The sequence below is a fragment of the Brienomyrus brachyistius genome, chromosome 13, assembly GCF_023856365.1.
Source record: "Brienomyrus brachyistius isolate T26 chromosome 13, BBRACH_0.4, whole genome shotgun sequence".
In the NCBI taxonomy this organism is placed as follows: domain Eukaryota; kingdom Metazoa; phylum Chordata; class Actinopteri; order Osteoglossiformes; family Mormyridae; genus Brienomyrus; species Brienomyrus brachyistius.
Genome location: NC_064545.1, coordinates 3,045,845 through 3,070,082, shown reverse-complemented (window position 1 = coordinate 3,070,082; position 24,238 = coordinate 3,045,845). Strand labels below are relative to the sequence as shown.

The 24,238-nt window shown below is 38.0% G+C and overlaps 2 protein-coding genes across 3 annotated transcripts in view; both read right to left on the bottom strand.

Annotated features, from left to right (window-relative positions):
* Positions 1-262: 262 nt before the first annotated feature.
* LOC125705816 (cadherin-8-like) lies at positions 263-17,280 on the bottom strand. Of its 2 annotated transcripts, none has more exons than XM_048972097.1 (6): positions 16,633-16,770; positions 8,475-8,611; positions 5,271-5,392; positions 3,288-3,396; positions 985-1,236; positions 263-811 (listed from the first exon to the last, which is right to left on the bottom strand). In XM_048972097.1, the coding sequence occupies exons 2-6, from the start codon at positions 8,542-8,544 to the stop codon at positions 318-320; spliced, it is 1,047 nt and encodes a 348-aa protein (XP_048828054.1). In that variant the 5' UTR covers positions 8,545-8,611; positions 16,633-16,770; the 3' UTR covers positions 263-317. The 2 variants fall into 2 exon arrangements, with proteins under 2 accessions (XP_048828054.1, XP_048828055.1); XM_048972098.1 differs by lacking the exons at positions 263-811; positions 985-1,236 and adding exons at positions 12,852-13,105; positions 17,139-17,280 and having other exon boundaries at positions 3,224-3,396; positions 16,633-16,820.
* A 1,917-nt stretch (positions 17,281-19,197) lies between these two features.
* Positions 19,198-24,238, bottom strand: part of LOC125706765 (cadherin-8-like) — a 44,567-nt gene continuing 39,526 nt past the window's right edge. The window contains exons 4-5 of the mRNA XM_048973586.1: positions 19,368-19,487; positions 19,198-19,205 (exon numbers count right to left, since the gene is read on the bottom strand). Of these exons, the coding sequence (XP_048829543.1) occupies positions 19,198-19,205; positions 19,368-19,487 (128 nt within the window). The remainder of the gene's footprint in view (positions 19,206-19,367; positions 19,488-24,238) is intronic.

Genomic DNA, 24,238 nt, shown 5'->3' with positions numbered 1-24,238 from the left:
CTGTTCAGTACCTCCACACTGCCCATATCTATCCTCCACCTGATTAAGAAGCATCTAGATCCCCAAACTTTTGGCGGCCATAATGAACATTGATTCTAGACACTCCACAGATTCTAAATTTACAAACCACAAGAATCATAAACCTCCTACAACACATTCAGTTTGCTTTAATATTAAAATGTATTGGATTTTTAAGATTATCAATGTGATACTTTTCACAAAGCATTAGAATGTATATTTTTTTCCTTTTATGTTTCTTATCCTGTTAAATCTGGTACAGCAACTACATAAACAAAACTGATTCCACAGATCCCAAGTCAAGTGTCTTTTTCATTGTCTGACATCAAGTAGAGCTCTTCCAGTATTCTGAAGTGCGGACCCCACTCTCTGAGGTAGTCGTAATTTTGTTCTGAGTCTGCAGAAGCTGTTTCCAAGGAGCTTAATGAGCCAACAATAGAGCCCCTCCCTTCGTATCCATAGACCTGGATGGAGTCATAAGGGGGAGCTGTAGGGTCATTGTCTGCCTCACGAAGCCGCGTGCTGATGAATGCATCAATCTCGACACCATTGGAATCAGAGTCTTGACCCTGCCGGGGAATGAACTGCAGGTCTGGTTTGATGTCCTTTCTTGGCAAATAGCTGATGATCCCATCAGGATTCTGCAGAGTAGCAATGTCAAAGGCCTCTGTGTCTTCTTCACCGCCACCCTCGTCATCATATCGGATAATGTTCTCTCTGACATCATCTTCATCTTTAACAATCAGTGTTTCATTTTTATGGCTACGGAGTGTCACGTAAAGAACAACTATGACTGCATATCAAAACAACAGCAAGAGGGTTAGATTCCATTGGAAAACCATTACGCTGTAATTATGTGGACAAATTGTCATGTGTGTCATATATAAACTTATATAAATCTTTCTTGAAATATATATATAAATATAAATATATCACATTTAGGGAAAATTATTTATAGGGACATACCTAAAAATAAGATCACACAGAGAAGAATAGCAATCAAGGCTCCCATGCTTAGTCGAATAGGCAGCACAAAGGCCTCCACGTTGCAGGACTGGATGGCACCATCCTTGCTGCAGCTACACACTCGGATAGTAAGTGTGTTAGTGCTGCTCATTGGAGGGTTTCCATTGTCATTTATGATAATGGGCAGGAGGTACATTTCTTGTTTTTGCCGCTGGAAAGTGTTGTGCTTTGTTAGAATGTTTATGGAATTGTCTGAAAAAGTAAGATAAAAAAAAAATTGTCTGAAACAGACGATACAGCACAGTGATACAGCAAATTATGGCTTCCAAAACACTTGATCCAGTAAATAGTCTACTGAAAACTATATATTACGTTACAACATTTTTTAACAGTAACAGTAGTTTGAAACAAAGTTTAAATGTGCCATCTTCAAGACTGCAGACTGCAGGTGTAATCCCATAAGTCTGACAAAATGAAAATATTTTCTATAATCCTCCATTGGTATAGATCAGTTTCTGTATGGTAAGTATGTCAGGTGGAACAGTGGAAAATATGTTAGAAAATTGGTAAGGACTTTGACTACAAAAAATGGATAAATTAGCACATTTAATGTCATACTGTGAAATTAATTGAAACAGGCATTATATATATCACATCTTAGTTGTTTGATAGAATGATACTTGCCATATTGAGGGATTAAATAGCTCACAACTAATACATCTCATAATAATAATGTAATGTTATATAAGGTTATTCAGTTTGCTGATTGTAATTTTATGTAACTTTAAATCCAGAATCTAAGAACAGTATATACCTGGGTTTGTGGAAACTCAGAACTCTTTTATAACGATAAATAATTAAATTGTTATTATAACTATGTGACAGTTAAGCATGACCACTTCAGCTGGTGTCAACACAGGATAGCTTTCTTATGTAAACTTCTTTGTTTCACCACCATCACGTTCTGAACTCTAGGTTTTGCATTGAAGTTCCCCTGGTCAAGTGCCATACATTTTCTATAACACCTTGTCCTATTCAGGGTCACAGGAGGTCCGGAACCTGTCCCGGAATCTACAAGTGTAAAGCAGGGAATAACCCAGCATGGGGCACCAACCCATCACAGGTGAAGTAAGTGTTATTTTTAGGATAAAATATTTTAATGCAGGGAAATATTGTGAGCCAACCTTCAGAGGAGCAAGTGTTTAGGGCTCTCCATCTGTTAATTGAGTTAACTGCCTGTCAGACACACACTGCTCCGTGGGACTTTGAAACAGGTTCCATAATCCCTAGATGTCTCAGCCCTGACCCTTTGCTAAGGAGCATGACAGTACAAGGATTTCATGATATCAGAACTTATTACCTTTGCCTTGCAACAAAGACAAGCACAATGAATAATATATCTGCTTAAACCAACCTCAACTGTCAGATACTTTTCCCCTTCAAATCAAGACCTGCACACTTGCTGCATAAGCTTTGAAGATTAGTTGTTGATATCATCCCACATTAATATTCACAGCATGTTCATAAGCTTTAGACGTGTTTCCAGCGAGATTACAGGAAGCCACTGATATTATAATTTGCTTCCCAATTGCATTGTTTTAAGAGTTTTATGACATGAAGCTTTATCTTGAATTAATGATTATCAAGGGCATTATAACCCCCAAGCATTCCATACAGCAAATGAGAAATGGGATAGACAATAGCAATAACAGTGGATTAACTACTGTAAGGATAAATATGTTTGCTCGTAAACAATATGACAAACTCTGTTACAACTCGCAGGCAGACTTAAGTGCAATTATGTTCTCTAGCATTAAACTCTTACCCATACACTTACCCAAGAAGTGTCTCATGCAAAACGTTTTTAAATGAAAGTTATAAATTTTTACATCTTTCTCAAATTGACTTGGGTGGAAAGAGGAAATAATGTGGGTTAACAGTCCGATTCCAATAAAACAAGTACATGTTTTCAGCCAAGTAGTCACTTCCCTTTGGCTTTTATAGCAGATTAAGGAGCCAAATTAAGATTTTTTTTTTTTTTTGCTGAGAGCTCCTTAGAAATTATAATGCACCGTCAGGCTGTGGACAAAATCTCTAGCATGTGTTAATAGAGGAAAAAAACATTAATTTGGCCTTCCAATTATGGGATTTAGCAAACACATTGAGTACCATCTGCTGCACTGAAATTATGCCTTTCTATACATCAAGCGAAATGACCTACTGTGTGTCCTTTGATATACCTGGTAAAATGTAATGCTAATATAAATATCACAATGCATGCTGATGGAACAGCCACAATTTACCTATATTGTTTTTTATTGTAAAATTTGGATTGTTTGAAGCCAGTCTATAAATGAAAATGTGTCCATTAATTGGGTCATCTTTGTCAATGGCACTGACCGTCTCTATCACCTGTGGAGAAACACAAGAATAACATATATATGTTTTATTGTTTTCCATAACTGTGATGTTTTAACAGTACTATACAAGCAACAATATAATGATAAAAATACACTGCTCAAAAAAATTAAAGGAACACTTCGAAAACACATCAGGTATCAATAGGGAAAAAAATCATGCTGGATATCTATACTGATGTAGACTGGGTAATGTGCTAGGAACGAAAGGATGCCACATCGTTTGATGGAAATGAATTCAGACAATCCAAAAATCAAAGTAAAAAATTATGTCCATTTTGCCAAAATTTCATTACAGTAACTCATAATGAGACCACGGATGGTGTCCTGGGGACCTCCTCTCATATCTGGACCAGGGTATCACTGAGCTTCCGGACAGTCTGAGGTGCAACCTGGTGGCATCGGATGGATGAAACATAATGTGCCAGAGGTGTTCTATTGGATTTAGGGCAGGAACTGCCTACATGCTCTCACCACATGAGGCCGGGCATTGTCAGGCACCAGGAGGAACCCAGGACCCACTGCACTAGCATAGGGTCTGACAATGGGTTCAAGGATTTCATCCTGATACCTAATGGCAGTTAAGGTGCCGTTGTCTAGCCTGTAGAGGTCTGTGCGTCCCTCCATGGATATGCCTCCCCAGACCATCACTGACCCACCACCAAATCGGTCATGCTGAACAATGCTGAAGGCAACATAACGTTCTCCATGGCTTCTCCAGACCCTTTCATGTCTGTCACATGTGCTCAGGGTGAACCTGCTCTCATCTGTGAAAAGCACAGGGTGCCAGTGGCAGACCTGCAAATTCTGGTATTCTATGGCAAATGCCAATCGAGCTCCATGGTGCTGGGCAGTGAGCACAGGGCCCACTAGAGGACGTTGGGCCCTCAAGCCACCCTCAAGAAGTCTGTCTCTGACCAAACAATCAGAAACATTTACACCAGTGGCCTGCTGGAGGTCATTTTGTAGGGCTCCAGCAGTGTTCATCCTGTTCCTCCTTCCACAAAGGAGCAGATACTGGTCCTGCTGATTGTTTAAGGACCTTCTACGGCCCTGTCCATGTCTTACTGAGTATCTGCCTGTCTCCATGCCCTTGAGACTGTGCTGGGAGACACAGCAAACCTTCTGGCAATGGCACGTATTGATGCGCCATCCTAGAGGAGTTGGACTACCTGTGCAACCTCTGTAGGGTCCAGGTATCGCCTCATGCTACAAGTAGTGACACTGACCGTCGCCAAATGCAAAACTAGTGAAAAAACCGTCAGAAAAGATGAGGGAAAAATGCCAGTGGCCTCCACCTGTTAAACCATTCCTGTTTTGGGGGTCGTCTCATTGTTGGCCCTCTAGTTCACCTGTTGATAATTTCATTATCAACACCAAAGCAGCTGAAACTTATTTTTAATAGTTTAATAGACTTGTTAAAAGTTTTTTTTATTAAAAAGTGTTCCTTAAATGTTTTTGAGTAGTGTATATAATACTACTAAGATCACACATATATAACTAACAAAAAAAATAAAAAATGTTTTGTCCTAGAAATTCTCAGACAGATAACACATACCCTTTGTAACAAAAGACAGATATTTTAATTTTAAATAATATTTTTAATCACAAAATGAACATTCTTATCCGGAGTGATGGATATAATCAATACACAAGTAGAAAAAGCTTTTAAAAACACCAAAAGGGGCTAGCAAGATGCATTTCTGAATGACTAGTAATATTATTGCATTTCACAATTTTTTCCCACTACGTTTCCTTTTCTTTTGTTTCAACCAAAAATGTGGTTTTCTGTTAAATTGACAAGCTATAATTTATGATGAGTAAATATGCTTGAGTAGGTGAAATGAAGATCAAGCATGATATCCTCACCTGACCAGGATTTCCATTTTCACAGAGAAACACCTCCTTCTCTTTGGCAAACTGAGGTGCATTGTCATTGATGTCTAAAACTTTAATGGTCACAGTAGTTCTAGAGATCTGACTGTGGTTTCCTGAAACACAATGGAATAAATTAATGAATGATTGAGTGAACATACAAACAAATACATATATGAATGAATTAGTTTCCTGGAACGGGTTCATAGTTGCAGTGAGAAAAAATTCTGTTGATTATTCAACATGGTTGTATTATCTGCTCATATTATCCAAAGACATTTCTGAAAAAAAAATGAAAATGGGTTAAAACAAACAAACAAAATATCAAATCTTAGGCATGTACAACAATGTATTGCTGCCACCATGACAAAAAATAAACAAAGCCCAGTTGCTCATTATAACAAGATATGTATCTCTCATTATGGTGAGAAAAGCTTGTTTTATGTAAACATTATCTTGTTATAATGAGATATGTATGTTTTTATAACAAGAAAAAGGTTTCATGGAGGCTGAGTGGTACATACTAGGGATTCACAAATTTTCATCGGTGTGCTGGCAAAAAAAATCACAATGCAATTGCCCTGATTAAAATAGTTTTCACCCGATAATATTTGTAATGAACTTGGAACGCATTGTTTCTAATATCTGTGTATTGGTAGAATCTGATCTATTAATTTGTAATTACTAGTAGAGGCTGTGATGCCTGACCCGTCCGCTCCTCATGTGTGCCACGCCCCCTGATTACCCACGTGTGCTTCCCCGATTTGTTTCCAGCCCCGTCTGATTATGTTGCCCTGCTTTAATGTATTTAAGTCCTGGTCTCCCCTGTTTCCATGTCTGTCATTGACGTTACCTGCCGTTTGTCTATGCCTGCGTTTCCGTCCTGCCCGTATCCCAATTAAACCCTCGTTTGCCCCGTTTACCGCCTTCCTGCCTGGTCCTTCCTGCCCACCTGCCTTACCCGTATTCACGTGGCGTGACAGAGGCTCTATGCCTTTACTATTTAGAAATGTGGCCAATAATTTTTGATCAATAATTTTCCCATTATCTAAACTGTTTCTCAATCATGCTCTCTCATCTTTAGTTCTCCACTGCTGTCAGTGGCCAATTCTCTCTCTCTCTCGCTAAGTCTTGCATGTTGAATTTCATTGTCTTGAATCAAATCATGTTGAATTGCACTGAATCGCAATAGGGGTGAATCATATTGTATCGCATTAGTAGTTGCTTCAGTAACACTTCTCAAGAGGTACAAATAATGTAGTAGTACACTCTTACTTAATGTATTAATTAACCAGAAACTAATCGTTAGTTATGTACTTTCCCCATGTTTGTTCATCATTAATTGGTAATAACAATTTGTGTACCATGCAGTTACTTTGCTCCTGATTTGTAGTTGAGTAGTAACTGGGTTACTAAGTGATTTGTGCCCCCTCAAGTAAAGTGTTTACCATTGCTTCATATGTATTTTGAAAATATCGGATTAGTAGCAATGCATTGTAATGTGTACTGCATCGGCCTTCAGTGATGGAGATGTGCATCCCTAGTGTATAGACAGATTTTTTGTTTACAAACATTACTCTTTGCACCTGCATCCAAGGGGAAAAACCACTTTGGCAGCCGGTTAAAAGATTAGTCAGCCATTGTCATCAGCGCAGATTTCTTATGGCAATATACCGGAACCACGATGGGGAAAGTCAAGATGTAGAATGGTAGACTGTATTTAACACCAACGTGCCACTGAACCCTACCACTGCACCTCTAGACCCAGGGTGGCAAATGAATGAGTTTCAGCCCCTCACTCACTCGCCATCCTCCTATTTCTTCACCCTTTCCTCACTACAGCCCATCTCTCCCCTGCTTCATCTTCTGTCCCCTATGCTATAGAAGAAAGTACCTCTAAAATTTGAAGCCCCACTTCTCCCCATCGACTTTGTATCCCTCTGAACCAAGTAAGTATAGAACTATGGAAGTTCAACCCAAGCATGGTCTGGATAGGATGAACCCAAGGGTGCTCAAAGAATGTCTGCTTGAATGTCCAAAGAACATCCAAAGAATGTAGAATTTTTCAACACACATTGACCCTTTCTTTGAGCATTCAGAAAGTATCAGTACACATGATGTGTGACCCACAGCCCCTGTGGATTACAGATTTTAACATATCATAAAAACGATCGAAAGGCTATTATTTAAACAACTCAATGCTTCAGTCAAGGACCACTTGGACCCTCTCCAGTTTGCCTGGTGCATATAGTGATAGACAATAAAATGATCTTCGTGCTCCACAGGACCAAATCCCACATAGTGTATGGTCACAATCATATTCTTTGATTTCTCCAGAGCTTTCAAAAAATCCACACTGTCTGACTGCAACTCAAGGAGGTACAGGTTGGTGCCCCAGCAGTCCTTTTGCACATCACTCGTATTTCAAAGAACATTTTAATTAATTCATTACCAACAATAACTTCATTTATAATTATCATGATCATTGATTACCTAACAAATATGAATTAACGTCTACTTATTTATTTATGTTTAATTTTTTTGTTATATTTCTATTTTCTTAGCACTCCTGCAATGTGCTGAATGTGGTGCTGTGGTGCCAGGAATCTTTTCTCTTTCGATGCAGTGCGGAAGAATTATTCAATAGTCTAAGGGCTCTGTTTTCCTTTAATTGCATAAGACAATATTTAAATCTTTGATTTGAACAGTAATGTGCTTGTCTTTCTAAACCTTCTAACATTAATACTTCTAAAAATGAAACAAACAAAAATGAAATAATTTGTTTAAGCTTTATTCCCTAGTACAGTCGACCATACAAGGCATATTAAATAGACTTTTGCATATTTTCATTTTCTATAATATGCTTCAAAGACTTTTTCCCCAAGTATTTCAGTTCCCTTGATCCCAAAGGTTATTTTATCTCCTTTGAACACTTGCATGATTGTATAATATTCTATGAATGTGAGTATTTGTTTATTGCAGAAATCTTAATGCACTTTCTTTTTATGTTTTTGCGATACAAATTGAACTACTGATCTGTTCAACTCAATTACTGCTCAGGGGATAAAGTAGCAGTTTGGAATGTGAATCCAAACACTAATTCCCAGAAGCACGGATGCATTCAAACAATGCTTTAGCTTGAAACCATTGGAATACATTTAAGAAAAAAAAGAAAAACAACTTAAAAAGCATACTTACTGACTTCTGTTGCTGTCACAGTGATGTTATGCCACATGTCCATCTCCCTGTCCAGTGGTTTGGCCAGCATTATCTTTCCATTGTCAGTGTTTATGTTGAATTGCCTTTCAAGGTCTGTGTGACGATCAATTAAGTATCTGCCAAATAAACAGTCTTGTCAACAGTGATTGTAAATTGTGCATTCACTTCACTATTCAATTAAAAATGATTCCCAAAGTTCCTCCACCCCACCCCACCCCAACATTCACTTTTCATAAGGTTTAGCCCACAGTTATTAAAGTTCTGAGCAACCAATGACTAACTTTGTCTTTGTAAATAATATAGGCTTTTGACTGCCTAAATACAATATTACTCATGCCAATTTCGATAGAATAAGGCTAGTAAATTTTAAATGCACCTTCCTCAAGCCATCATTTTGCCTTTCCTGTAAATGTGCTTCTATGAAGTGTTCCTTCTCATCTCATAATGAAGCATAAAGGATTTATGCAATGCAGAATTCAGCATATATAGTGTAGGGTTATTCTGCCACACATCGTAAGCAAAGATACTAATCTGCTCACAGTGTATTATTTTAAATTGGGCAAATGTTTTCTTTTTTCTCATGTTTCATGTAGAACAAATAATTTGAACTTGAAATTGCTGGGAAAAGGCATACAGTTTACATTTTAATCATAAGAACAAGTATCTCATCTCAGTCTGATTTACACAGAATAGGCAAAGAGCTTATACTGTACAGCTTCTGGTATAGAGAAAAAAATAAAACAAAAATTAAATTAAACACATGACTAATTACCACAGCTCAGAATGTTCCAAATGTGGAAACATCATCCATGACAGTTTAGAAATAGAACAGAAGCTGTAAACTAATCAGTGTATTGTCACGAATGGATATCTCTCTCAAGACATTAAGCAGACAGCAGGAGTCACTAGGGAGCTGGTTCCAGGAGAATGAGAATATTTAATTCTGGCTTGGTAGTTTTATTAACTTTCTTTGTGACGATAAATGATTTTCAAACTCAAAAAAGTAGCAACATTTTCTAATGGTATCATTCGTAAATAAATAACTGTACTCACATGCTGAATACCTGCAGTTTTTTTTCTCTAAACCAAAAATATTTCTGGGAACATATACATTGCATCTCCTCAAACTTATACAATCTCTGTATATTCCATAGACTATATGTAATGACCTGCCCATCATGTCTGCCTGACCCTGCTGCCTCCTCCCTGTCATGGCCCTGATGAGCCATGCTTGTTTGTTGTCCCTTGGTAGTCTTTGTATTTAAGCACCTGTTTGTCTCGTCAGCCCCAGTCCGGTTATTAACTTCTACTTTCCTGTTGCCTGTGTCGTTCCCTATACCAGTCGTCCCATTTTGACATCTTGTGGTCCTATTTGGTTAGGTATTTTTCAGTTTTTTTGTTAACTTTACCCTCGCACTCGAGTCCATTGTTTCGCAAGTGACAAAATTATTCAAATATATGAACATTCAGTAATGAGCAAGAAGTGTACTTATAGATTATAGGAAAAATAGATGACCGCATTACATGTCTTACCTTCTCATTGGACAAATATCAACATAGAAGAAAATCAGGATTACAAAAAAGATAAATCACTAAAGAATGGAAAAGTGGCCTAGAGATAAATAAATTGATGGATAAATAAATGTGAAAACAACCTTCTAGTTGCCAGAAACAAAGGTTTATATTTTACAACTATGACAGATAACTGAATAATATGCAAAGCGTATTCTACAAAAAAGGAAATCATAAGTGATATACAGTAGGAATTCATAGTATGCAGTCTTGTGTCTGCAATTGTTTGTAATGATTGGTTATATTTTTTATTTTATTAAATGTTATATATTTTTCTCCTGCTTGTTGTAGTTCCCCGTTTCTGATCCCCCATGAACCTGTTTACCCTCTGTGACGCCCGGCTCGTCCGATCCTCGTGTGTGCCACGCCCCCTGATTACCCACGTATGCTTTCCTGATCTTGCCCAGCTGTGTCCACTTATTTTCGCCCAGTCTCGTCTATTTCAGTACATGTCTTGCCTTAGTTTCTAGTCCGTCATTGATGTTAGTGAGTCTTCGAGCTGTTCTTCTATCCTGCCCGTCCGGATCCTTTAATAAATCCCCAGTTTTCCCCGACTTGCGGTTCCTTGCCTGCTTCCTGCTCACTTGCCTGCCCGTGCGCTTACCCGCCTTCACCGCGAACTCTGACACCCTCCCTGTTCAATGAAAACCCGTTTCTAATTCGTCAACATGCCTGCCCTCAAGTCCTTCGTCCTTTCTATCGTGACAAAAGGCTTCTTGCACCTTTATATAACATTGTGCCACTCTGTGAATAACGTTGAAATAAAGATCCAGGAAGCCATAAAACATGTAAGCCTTCATTCAGAGACAGATGTGATATGAGTCAATAAATTGAGACAGTGTACTGTATATCTGGCACATTATAGAAATCTTAGACCAACCAGAAAATTAATTTGATTGAAGTTGCACCATTAGTCTACAATTATACTCAGTGATTAGTACATTGCTGGAGTCACAATCATATTCTTAATGATTAAGTGGTCAGTGGAATAACATCATTAACATCTGTACTTCGGAAAAAACATCATTAGCATCCGCTAAACATTCTTTTAACATCCATGTAAGCAACTTTAATGATTAGTAGGTGGAAAAGAGAATATACAAGAAAGAATATTTAAGGATATTTAAGTTACGAATGCACCTTATCCACGAATATGCTTAAGGATGCATTTTAAGGATATTGCTTTTTGCAAAGAGGTTTGAGAGTCAGAGTTGTTATAAGAATACAATACAATGCATTACAAAGAAAATGTTCATTTTCTTTTTATTTGAAAAGAAAGTTCTCTTATCAGTGTCACCCTAAGAAATTTCACTAGCTTTCCCTATTATTTTATTGGAAAAATGACTCAAGATTATGAGGAATTCTACCAAGGGAATTTCTGTCTTCTGTTTGAGGTGTCTAGCTGTTTATCACTTTTACAAAATGAATGGCATACAAATGAAAGTTCAGCCTGTGTCAAATGTGTGTCACAGAACATTATCCTGTAAACCTCTTGGGTCCTTTTTGTAGGCTTCAAGTTTATTTATTATTGTTATTCATAGTTCAGAATATACTCCACATGTTCAGTTGTTTTTACTGAAATTAATTTAATAATTTTAATAGTCTTTCAGTGTTGGAAATAAAGCCTCATGTCCATGAAATTAATTTTTTTTTCTTTAATCAAACTTTTAGCCAATTTATAAAAAATGTGCATATATATTATTACTTTTTGCCTGATTTAATTGCATGTTGTGTGTTTTGAAATACTTTATTATCTTAAGAGAACAAAAAGCAGATGTTTCTGGCATGGCACATCTCAAGAACGATGTAAGTCATAAGGGTGAAGAAGATCAGCAGCAATTATTGGGAAAATACTGAGGCTGTGTAACCAGAACAAACTGGCACATCGATATCCTGTATTTCTTACTGCACTCAGTCATCTGTATTATATCAAGTCTGTTTAGTAATGCCCCTGAACCACAGCAAGTCACTGGAGAGTTCATGAAATGCCAAAGTGAAAAGGAAAATTGTCTGTATAACCTTCACTAAAGGTGCCCTGATGATATTTCTTAATGCAAGTCAAATAACAGGGATGCAATTATAGATGAGTCACTCACAGTATATTTTCTTTTGTCTCCTGAATTATATTATGTCTGATTATCGTAGTCAGGGTCAGGGCAGGGCAATGGGGGCTGGAACATATCCAAGGCAACACAGGGCACAAGGCTGGGTTACACCCTGGACAGGATGCCAGCCCATCACAGGGCACAAGGCTAGGGTACACCCTGGACAGGATGCCAGCCAATCACAGAGCACAAGGCTGGGGTACACCCTGGACAGGATGCCAGCCCATCACAGGGCACAAGGCTGGGGTACACCCTGGACAGGATGCCAGCCCATCACAGGGCACAAGGCTGGGGTACACCCTGGACAGGATGCCAGCCCATCACAGGGCACAAGGCTGGGGTATACCCTGGACAGAATGCCAGCCCATCACAGGGCACAAGGCTGGGGTACACCCTGGACAGGATGTCAGCCCATCACAGGGCACAAGGCTGGGGTACATCCTGGACAGGATGCCAGTCCATCTGCATGTTTTTTTATGCCTATGAATTTTTAAAATGCATCTTTTCTTTTAATGAAAACACGATCTTACATTTTTGTTTGTGTATGAGAAGGCCTGTGTATGATTACTACTGCCGCAAATTACTCACCATTGTAATGGTATATGTTATATAGACCTGGTAAGGAGCTGTATGTATTACTGGGATTTTCTGTATTTATAGGTGAAAAGTCATGTCTCACCTGATAGAGCTATCAGAGGAATCTGGGTCATGGGCAAACACCTGCCCAAGGATTGTGTTAACGGAAGCATTCTCATGGACCTGCAGAAGATAACCAGCTGACGAGAATACAGGTGGTTCATCTGAGTCCTCCACTGTAATCTTCACCGTGGCTGTATCTCTGAAAGGTCCTCCACTACTAAATCGAGGGTCCATTATAATGTTGGTCGCCTCAACCTTCAGAGTGTAGGATTTTTTGCTCTCGAAGTCCAAGGGCTGTTTTTGAGTGATGATGAAAAGTTATTAATTGTAAAAAGAAGCGCAGATTTTTAAAAAAATAATTAAATAAAAACAAAAGCAGAAAAAAGGAGAGAGAAGGTGATATATTCACTGATGATGAACATACTTTATACATCTATATAATCAAGCATGGTGATTACAGAATCATGTTGAGTGTTCAATCTGGTCCTCCTCTTGAATGCTTATCAGGAGTGAAAAGATTAGTGAAGTACACATAATTCATGAAAACCCTTCATCTGGAATTGGGACAAGTATAGTGAAATTTACATACCATATCTTCGTTTTTAAAACACACAAACACAAAGGTGTGAAGGTCTGGGGGGCGTCGGGGTAGTGTTACTGCAATATGACTATTAATTGAATCACGGGACTCAAATCGGTAGCCTCTTAATTATAGGAACATAAACCTAACCTGGTGAGCCACAGACCACCCCAAGTATTGGCAACCCAGTTCTGAGTCTGAAAATTGTGAAATTAACACACAGTGCCATTTATTAATATTTCATTTTTTGTAAAAAAGGGTTCCTTTTAGTTTCACTTGAATCATTGTGAAACTTCTCAGTATTTTAGAATGTTTGTTATCAATAGCAATTTTAATGTTTTGTTTTAAATCCTCCAAAATGTGTCAAGTAACTTGGGAGCTTATTAACACACACTGACATTCTTTCACTTTTTTTGCTAATATACAAATGATCTCTATATTGCTTTTGTAAACTACAATATCTGTTTCAGTTTGTCTGTGCACTAGTTAGTTGGTATGTCATATTAGTAATATATACAATGATTTTATTTTTATGGGCAATAGACATCAACAAGTGTTTTATATACATACACACACACACACACACACACACACACACACACACACACACACATATATATATATATATATATATATATGTGTGTGTGTGTGTGTGTGTGTATTATGTGTGTACATGGATTCAACCAGAGGGCCAAAAAGTAATATGCATACTAAATGGCACCATGACTAATGACTCAATTCAAGTTATTCTGGCTCCAATCTGAAATCTTTGTGAATAGCTCAGGGCTGGACTCAATCTTAAATGATCAATAAATAGTGGTGCTTCACAAAAATTCCAGTCCAACCTTACAATAAGGTTACATTTAATTAACTTGATTTCTTTTCTATCACTGTATAACTTCCACACTTCTTCACCTGCATGAAATCCTCTTAGATTTTTTTTTCTTAGAAATTGTGCTTGAATGTTTTTTTTAGTTTAATTTTATCTATTTGCAGCCTTAGTTCTCTCCCCTCATGTTTCTCTGCAATGTGTCACTCTGAACAGCCATTGTTCCAGGTAGACCTATAAATACTACAAGGGTCTCATTATGTCCATCTTGTCTAATTAGCATTCATGACATTCCAGCACTTCTCCCAATCACCCACACTGGGATGAACTGCAGAGCCTGTTTCATAACATACCGTTCATAACAAGTTCAACGTGAACAGCCCTTGACCTGCACGGATCCAAAGATTTTCATTAGGATGCCTGGGCTCATCGTGTACTTGCTTTGTGTCCTCCTGTTATGCAAGGAGAACTTTTTCACAGTATTTAACTCCCTTGAATATAGTTACATGAAGTTTTTACATGTTCAATGTATTGGCATATGAATGAGTACGCAGAAGGCATACTAGGGAACATCAAAGATGGATTTGGTCTGCTAGGAGAACAGCAGCACAACCATTCACAGCCCCACAGCGGCCTGAGTAGTTAAAGATAAAAGGATTTGCACCCTGAAAAAAAACTTCTAACTGTGCCTCTGCAACCTAGTTTATATCAACGTTTTTAACTTTGAGGATCTTTCATAATTTGCTCCAAATATTTGATAAGAGTTTACAGATGTTTGCTGCAGGCTCTCCAAAATGTTGCATTTTAAGCTTACTGTTTGGGACAATTGGTGTCAGATGGATTACAGAAAGTCAGTAGACAGTAAATGCCCTCCATTTGTTACGTTCATATATGACTTTTTTTTCTTTTTTTCCTCCTCCAAATAATTATCTGTTTATGATACAAGACAGTGTGAGTGATGGCTATAGGTTCAAAGAAAGAAAGCCTGGGGACTGGTTCAACAAATTTCTACAATTTCTTTACCCATGTAGCAGACCTTACTCTGGTCTGTGACAATGCGCATTATGGCATGATGGAAAATGCAGCCTATTTTGGAACTCTGGATTGAAATGATACTCAATCTATACCAAGGTTTCATCCTGTTTTAATTCTATGTTTAGAACAGTAGCTAATTCATGCAGTTGAGCAGAACATTATGCATGAAGGCCTAGATTAATCTGTGAAATGGAATAATGTCTAATAACAAATAAATTGCTAGTATTTTTGTTATTTACTCACATTATTATTTACAGCGATTCTTACAGTACAGAGTCCTGAATTTCACAGAAATGTTTATTCCTATGAAAGTTATTATGGAATATTCATGATAGCTGAGACTTTATGAGGCCTGAAAAAACCCATGAGTTCTGCAATGATTCCCTTCACTGTGGAAATCTTGCCAGTGTTGATAATCAAAAGAAGTTTCTTTCAACATAATAACATTTTCATTGGTTGATCAAGTGGAAGTGTAGCTCCAGATGCAGTCAACCATGACAAATGTAGAAATATTTAAACCTTCTCCAGAAACAGATAACGTGATCTGTAACTGTCCACAGAACTGTCCGAGAAATAATATCACCATTACTGCTTCCAGTAATAAGTTGTTGCTATCACATTCTACACTAGGTTGTATTGCTTATAATCATGTTATCTGCAAAGTATATTTAAAAATCAAAATTTCAAGCACTGATATATAAAAGAATAATATAGCAAAATGAGAGCTTGAAAGGGACAAAAGTGCTCAGTATGTGGCTCAGTGAGTTTGGACGCTGTGTCTGTGATCTGAAGGGCGTTGGTACAAATCAGAGTAAGCAGAGTGATGTCACCGTTGGGCCCCTGTGCAAGGCCCATAACCCCTAATTGCTCTGCTTTCGGTTGTACGGCGCTCTGGATAAGAGTGCCTGCTGAATAACAAAATTGTACATGATTTTTAAAAAGGTTATTGTAGGATGTTCCTTCAAATCATTTTAGAAGCTTATTTCATTCCTTGTTAAATGTCTTTATATTCTGAATTTGACTGATTCTTATTAAAATAATTCTTCAATCCTTGAAGTCTTCTGTTCCGCAATGGGGTTAGAAAAGACATTGAACCAGCTAAAATGTTTCTTAGAATGTGTGTACTCATGCAGTTCCACTCTTTGAAATGATAAAAATGTGAACACTGTATTCATGTTATGTAGCTTAATTCATTTCTATATTTACAAATATTTAAATAAACTAATAAACACATCATAGTCCTAGTAAAAGTGAATATGTGATTAACCGTGTTGATATCATATACACTACCAAAAAGTGTGTTTGCATGTTCTAGAATCCACATCGCTCAGCAATATCTGTGCTATGATGTGGGTAGTGCCAAAACTTAGAATTTACCTTCTTTAGCTGAAGAATTCCCTCTTGTGTATAAGGATCTGTGGTTATCTCAAAAACATCCTTCCCATCTCCATCAATGATGCTGTATGCTGATTGTGCATTTTCTCCAATATCCCTGTCATTTGCCTTCACTCTCCCTCCAGACTTCTCCAGGCCAAGATCCTCTGGTATAACAAATTCATATATACCTGTCAGGAACCGAACCACAGACAAGAATCTCAGTAACGTACGGTGCTTTACTTCCTGTAAGAGCTTCAACAATTGAACATTTATAACTCCATAAAATGTATTGCACCAGTACATACATCATATGTAATATAATATCATATATTATATAATAAATATTAAAAAATATATGTTATTAATTAAATATATATTATTGTGAGCACCCCTCCCCCCCGATGTGTTTTTATACACAACAAACATTGTCATTCATCTCCCAGATAAGCGGCTCGGTATGGTAGAGTAATTAATGCTGTTATCTTTATAAATGGGAATGACCTTACTTTTTGAGAATTTGGGTGGGTTATCGTTGACGTCGCTCAGGGTGACGGTGACTGTAGCTGTACCTGACAAACCTCCCATGTGCCCCCCCATGTCCTTGGCTTGAATGACAACCAGGTATTCTTCCCTCATTTCTCGATCCATCCCATGAAGTGCAATTTTAATAACAGCTGAAATTAAATGAGGTTCTTACACTCCAGTGTAATGTCTCATCCAATATAAAAACCACCACCACGATGATAATATGTGTAAGATGACAATAGTATATTACATAATTTCATTAGTACTGAAGTATCTAATGAAATATTAAAATACGTTTAATACATATTAATCATATTAAAGTTACTACAGGCAGTTGCAGGAGAACACTTGCAAAGACAGTATATATCCCTCCATCTTCCAATCACCTGTACAAGACAGGGTTGAAGGTTAGATTTTAGTGCGGGTCTTTCTATTTAGAGGCTTTCGGTCAATTTACTGGACAGAATTCGCCACTGCTGACTCACCTTGCTTACCCTGCCATGTTATTCAGGCTGTGGCGTGTTCTGTGTTCTGATATTTTCAAATGATCTTGTGTACAGAGTGTGCAGAGTATTTACTGTGTTGTCACAGAGATAAATTTAAGACTCCCTGTGTAATATTGCAGGGGCCTGCAAATGTACACAGTAAAGATAAAAATCTATTTCATCAAACAAGCAGAAACTCCTGGACATAGAGATAACTGAGACAAAACTAATGATTTAATATACTAGTATACATTATGACATTACTGCATGCATGCAGTATACACACACACACACACACACACACACACACACACAGTACTAATACCTTACTATAACCAATTTAGTTTTCTTTGATGCAAAATCAAGAAAAAGTAATAGGCGAGAATGTAGCCAGTTCCTTGCACACCATCATTGTCATAAAAACTGAACCAGTTTTAAAACCGAAAAGAGAGAGGAATGACTTCCTTCTGTGCATATCCATTCTATCACTCTAATCTTTAAATATTGCCTGCTATTTATGCAAAACCATGACTATCAAACTGGAAAGAAAGACAAAACATTCATTTCCTGTCCATTAGCTAAGTGATGAACTGGAACACGACATTTGCTCATTAATCATATGTGATTAATTTCCTGTGTTACTGGAGGCATCAAATAGAAGCTGGTGGCTGTTTCATTAACATTAATTAAAACATCTGCCTCAAATGAAAGATCCATCAGCAGTTACTTAATAATTGTGCATATTATGTTGTGGTAAGAGAACTTGTGTTAAAAGAGAAGTTGTTTTCTTTGGTGTTATTTGTATTGCATGTTCCCCAAAAGCACTGTGAGTTCTCACTATTTCATCTATTTAATTATATTTATTGGTTTGTGTGTGTATTTGCTATGCAGGTAGGTATAATATATATATTATTAGTTTCTTCCCATATTAGGAAATGACATATCTGAATGGTTTGTGATTGTGTGTGTATGTGCGCATGTGTGTGTGAATTATGTTTATTTTACATTGTGGGGAGCAAATGATCCCTCAAACCTGTTATCCCCACAAAGATCTGTAAAATCAAAAAACCAAAAATGCTAAAACTCTCTTTTTTTTTTCGATTAATTATGGTTATGGTTAGGGCTACGTAGGGGTTATGGTCATCATGTTGAGTTTTTCCCATAGAAATGAATGGATAGTCCCCATAAAGATATAATTACATACCTCTGTATCCCCACAATGAAATAAAAACCTGTTATTTTAATGTTGTGGGTACGACTTTTAATAAAAAATCAGTGTTTGTAATCAAAAAACTTAAAATGCCAAAAGTCTCCTATTTCATTTGCTTACTTATGGGGTTAAGGTTGTCATTGGTAGGATTAGGGTTTTGCCTATAGAAATTAATGGACGGTCCCTGCACAGATATGAATACAAGCATGTGTGTGTGTTTGTGTCCTGTGAGTAGGGAGTACAATGAATTGAGTTTCCATGTTTGCGCTATGTTTTCTATTGGTACTCAAATAAATACATTTTATCATTCAATCATTACTTTTTAAATTTAACAATTGTTCTAGGTCACTGATCTGAAATTAACATTGATATACAGATGTGTTTCAGTGTCTCTTTTCAGTGAAAACTTTCTGTCTTTCTGTTCATGGTGTCTCATATGGAAAACTTGAGGCTTGCAAGAAAAAGCTGAATCTAAATACTTAATTAGGGTATGTTTGTCTCACGCAGGCACTGACCTGTGTTGGGATCAATTGAGAAATAGGGCTGGCCCTCCAGAATACTGTAAACCAGCTTGGCACTGTTTCCATACACTGGGTCATCTGCATCTGTGGCTGTTACCTTGGTGACCGACATACCTGTGGATAAAAGAGCCTAAGAAAGATCAAATAAAACCAAATGTCCTAGCAGACTCCGAAAATATGAAACCATATCTCTAGCAAGGCAGGTAGATTTTCGTCTCAAATCCACAGAAAGCCAGCTTGCTTAATTCACTCACATTTCACTATGCATAAAAGACCCTGTTTCTTTTTTGTTCCGTGGACCAGAGATGACAGATTGTGCGTAAAATGGAGTGAGTGTGAGAAAAAGAGTGAGAATGAGAGGATGAGCTGACCATAAGTATTCCTGGGATGACAGGCCAAATTACTCAAAAACTTAAACTTGTTGCTTCCCTGTTGAAGGACCTTTACTTTGACTAATTTACTAGTTTACTTTTCAGTTGTGGAACATTTATATTCAGCAATCCATACACGTCAAGTTTATAAAATCTTGTCCTGACTTGAGTGCATTAAAGTACTAAGCATATATTAAACTGAAAGGAAGCTACACTGTTTTTCCAAGTCAGATTTAAATGGCTGGCCTGGCCTGGAACTTCAAGTTTTATGGATCCTGTTCATGTTTGCTGAACACTACAGATGGGTCTGTGTACCTCAAGCTATGGGCACATAATACCCTATTACAGCCAGTTGTAGCACATTTCACTTTTTTCATCTGCCTGTCTATTCACTCTGTCTGCACGGCTACCATGTGTGTGTTGTAACACATTATATAGCAATAGCTTCCTGTGTCAACAAATGACGATTTTGGCCCTACATCCATCTAGGCCAAATCACAGCTCGCTACAATGTCTATGCATATCATGGAAATGTAGCATTCAACTGCGGTGATGAATGAATCCATGATCAAAGTATGGACTACCGAATTCTAGTATGGTCTGGGTTATCTGCAATTTCTATGGAAATTAATTCTTTCAGACAATTAGTCCGTTGCCTATTGCTTTTTCTCCCTAGGCATGGAATTGCATGCCACTAGGTGTCAAAGTCAAAACCCACTCATGTCTTCAGTTCTGCTTTGTGCCTTTTCAATTTGGTCCTTTGCCTGTTGAGATCCAGATGGTTTAAAAGGAAAGACCACAAGCATTTCTGGTTTCACCCAAAGGAACAATACCCTGTTTTTGAATTTTGAATATCAACAAGTAAAAATGCCCCAAAATGTCTGTTCTGCACTAGCAAAACTGCTGATTTACTAGTGAATTGGATTTTAAACTTTTAGTAAGGCATGACATGCTAAGATAAAATGTATTGTCTCTTTAATGATTTTCTATTTCAATAGAACACCTCACCAAGAATATTATATCATACTAGTTGTCATAAGGGGTGTCGTTAAGTAATAGCATCAATCAATTGAGATTGTCACTGGAGGATCATCCTTAAATGAAAAAGGTCTGAGCTATAATTTAAACATGGCTTTTATTTTCACAAATGCAATAAGCATGGTATAATGAGCTTGACGATGCTGGAAATATATAGTGTGGTAAACATCTAGTCAGGCCATGGCCATCTGTTACCCCTCATTAGATCCAAACAGTCTCAGCTGGGGATGATTGATAGCTGGAAATAAAAGATGTCATAAGGGACACTTTTCTCCAAAGTGGCATACAGTTTGACCCGTTATACTGTACAACTGAATTTTGGAGTCAATGGCTAATGCAATATATAAGGTAAGGATAACATGTTTTTTATTGATGCCATGGAAAAATTCTTTATGGATACATATTTGTAGTGTTACCCGTATGCCACAACAACAGCATTAGCAACAAGAAAAACAACAAAAATGACAATTTGGTAACACTTTACTTAAAGTACTCATGTATAATGCATTATAGGTACCTTTATATATGATAATGTATTCATCTTATAGAGACCATTATAATGCATTATAGTGCATTATAGATGGGAGATCCATAGAGCATTCATAATGTATAATAAACAGGGCTATAATGTGTTATGCCTTATTATAAACAGTTACAGCCATATTTATAATACTTTATGAATGCATTATAATGCATTATAAAGATATCTATAATGCATTATGATGACTGCTTTAAGTGAAGTTTTATCAACAATTTTAAATGCATTTCTAGACTTTTGCTTACAGCATACGACATCCTGCAGATTACTCAAATGGTCATTGTAGCAATGGTTTTAGACTCTTTTCGCGATGCATAATTGAGGTGGTGGTGCATGGCTCAGTGGGATAGCACACTGTGTCTGTGAAACAAAATTTTCTCATTCAAACCCTCTGGTTGGGATTTGGGTTCTTGAGTGGTTACTTGAGAAGCTAAACCTGGTTTGTGTATGTCACTTTGGATAAAACGTCTGCTAAAAAATGCTTACATTAAATTAAAACTTTGCAATTTTGTGAGAAGCCATGATAGCAACATAAGACTATAATGTTTATTTCAGTCATTTTCATTGTGTTTTATTACAATCACAAATCCTACAATGGTGTCAAGGGGACACTACGGCCTTGCTCCCTCAGGATTGAGGGTTGATGGGTTTGAATTCCTCTTACGCTCTGTGGAAGCTTTTCCTTTTGTGTATACCATAGCTTTGGATAAAGTAGTTTCCATATAAATTTTTTATCTTAATTTTGTATTCGCATTCAGAGTTTTCAGTAACAGAATTCACATTTTGTCATAACAGTAAAAACCCATTATAGTGGACTCGCTTATAATTGAATATCGTCTATAACGGACGAGGTCCGCTGGTCCTGGCCGTGCGCGTTTAAGAACATGCAGAAAAAGCATCGGATATAGCGGACTCGCATATAACAGACAAACAACTTGGTCCCCAGGGTTACTTTTAGCTGTAGTTTTGTTCGGCTATAACGGACATGCAGACTCCACCTACAAGGCGCGTGGCGTGCCGGTGATATCCAGTGCAGATACATAGTCGGGATTATTAATAGTCATGATTCTGGTCAGGTATTTGCAGGATTACTACATGTATAATATAGTAATCTATACCACAAGTGTACCTGTGCTGGGGTGTGGCATGAGTAAATGGTGTCCTGTAGTTGTGTTCTGGGCATACAGCATATATCGGACTTTGGAAATAATGGACTGTTTTGCCAGGTGCCTTGAAGCCTGTTATAACTGGATTTCACTATACCATAAAATAAATAGTCATAATTATGTGGGTGGCTTGTTGACTAGCCACCTCGGTTGTGTGATGAACGTGATGACATAGGGGTTGCGTGTGAGAGAAAATATGCTCGTTCAACTGTCCCTGTCCAGGCGCCACTGTAACAAATTTATCCTGCTCGGTGAGAACTATTGCACTATCACACACAACCCCGCAGGGTCATCACAGAGGTGTCCATATTATATAAATAAAAGGACGGACACAGTTTCAGGGAACCACCAGAGTACTGTACACACGTGGCTTCTATTCCATCTTCAATTTTCACACGCAACCCCTACGTGGATGGAGAAAAAATATTTATCAGAGAGATTATGAGGTATGAAGCAAGAAAAATTAAGAACTAGGAAACTTGTTAAACTGTGGGAGGTTAATTATGATTCATGCTGGAAGTTAACTGTCATATCAAGTTTTAGGCTGAATTATAGGTACTGTAAAAAGTAATTGAGTGGCAATTCCCACAATGCATTGGTGATAGGAAAGATTTCACATAGGCTACAACAGCTAAACTATCTATGAATGTGTCCTTCCCACAATCCATGGCTACGTAAGATGACCATCTACCTGTTAATGTCTGCAGCAACCAGCTGCAAGGACCACAAGTAGTTAAGAACCAGCACTTACACCAAGCAGAGACTCTAAAGTCAGATGGTGAAATTATATGAGTCTGTAGGGTAATATTAAACAAAAACATAGAACAATCCATCCATCAATCTATCTATCCATCCCTTCATCCATCCACCAATACATCCATCTGTTTTCTATGCATGCTTGTCATGTGCAGGGTCATGGTGGTCTGGAAGAATCCCAGAAGCTACAGGTAGAAGCAAAAACATATTATTAAAATTAGTAATGGATCGATAAGGATATTTCTGGCAGATACCGGTAGACGATTATTTCTAAAAGTGACACCGATACCGATTGTTTGGGAGGTTCCTTCTTTATCGGAACAGAAACGTCTCACTGTCTGGCCTTGATGTGAGCAATCAAATTTGTTGTGTTGAGATGTATTTAATTAGATCCTCAAATTTTAGCCGGGCAATGTTTGCAAAATGCATTTCTAAAGTTGCTTTTTGCTAATGTTAATAAATAAATCCACAAAGCAGATATATTTCTAATTGTTTAGTATGCGGGTGTGCAAAGCAATATGGGCCACCAATTGAAAGGGAATTATTGGCAGTAAATATCAGCCTTCACAGCTGTTCCTGTGCTGAGAGGCTCAGGTGGCCTCTCGCAGGCGTGCCAAATGGGCCTCCTCCTAGCACTCATGGAGGCCCTTCACCAGCTGGGCCTCCAGAGTGCAGCACGCCTCAGCCTCCCGCAGCTCGCAGGGCTCCTGAGCCAGCCGAACCTCAAAACCGTGACACGCCTCCTCCTGACTGAGCAGTGCCATCCCGTGGCCCGACTCCACTGCCTCGGCAAGACTTCTCTGGCAGTCACACTTTTACTCCCAGCTGGCCAGCTTCGCCACGCAGCTGCTCCAGCTTCCACCGCTCTTGCTCTGCTGACTCCCACAGCCATTCGCAGTCCTGTTGGTCTTGTTTCTGCTGCTCGTCCAGCTTGCAGCTCTCCCAAGTTAGGCAGACCTCTCAGTTGCAGCATGCCTCCTCATGACTGAGGAGAGC

What these genes read in the sequence shown, in the direction of transcription:
- LOC125705816 (XM_048972097.1), bottom strand. Translation starts at nt 8,544, where the DNA reads ATGCTGGCCAAACCACTGGACAGGGAGATGGACATGTGGCATAACATC. An exon ending in TGTGACAGCAACAGAAGTCA is followed by an intron (nt 5,393 to 8,474) that starts GTAAGTATGCTT and finishes ATTGTGTTTCAG; the next exon opens with GAAACCACAGTCAGATCTCT. An exon ending in AAAATGGAAATCCTGGTCAG is followed by an intron (nt 3,397 to 5,270) that starts GTGAGGATATCA and finishes GTTTCTCCACAG; the next exon opens with GTGATAGAGACGGTCAGTGC.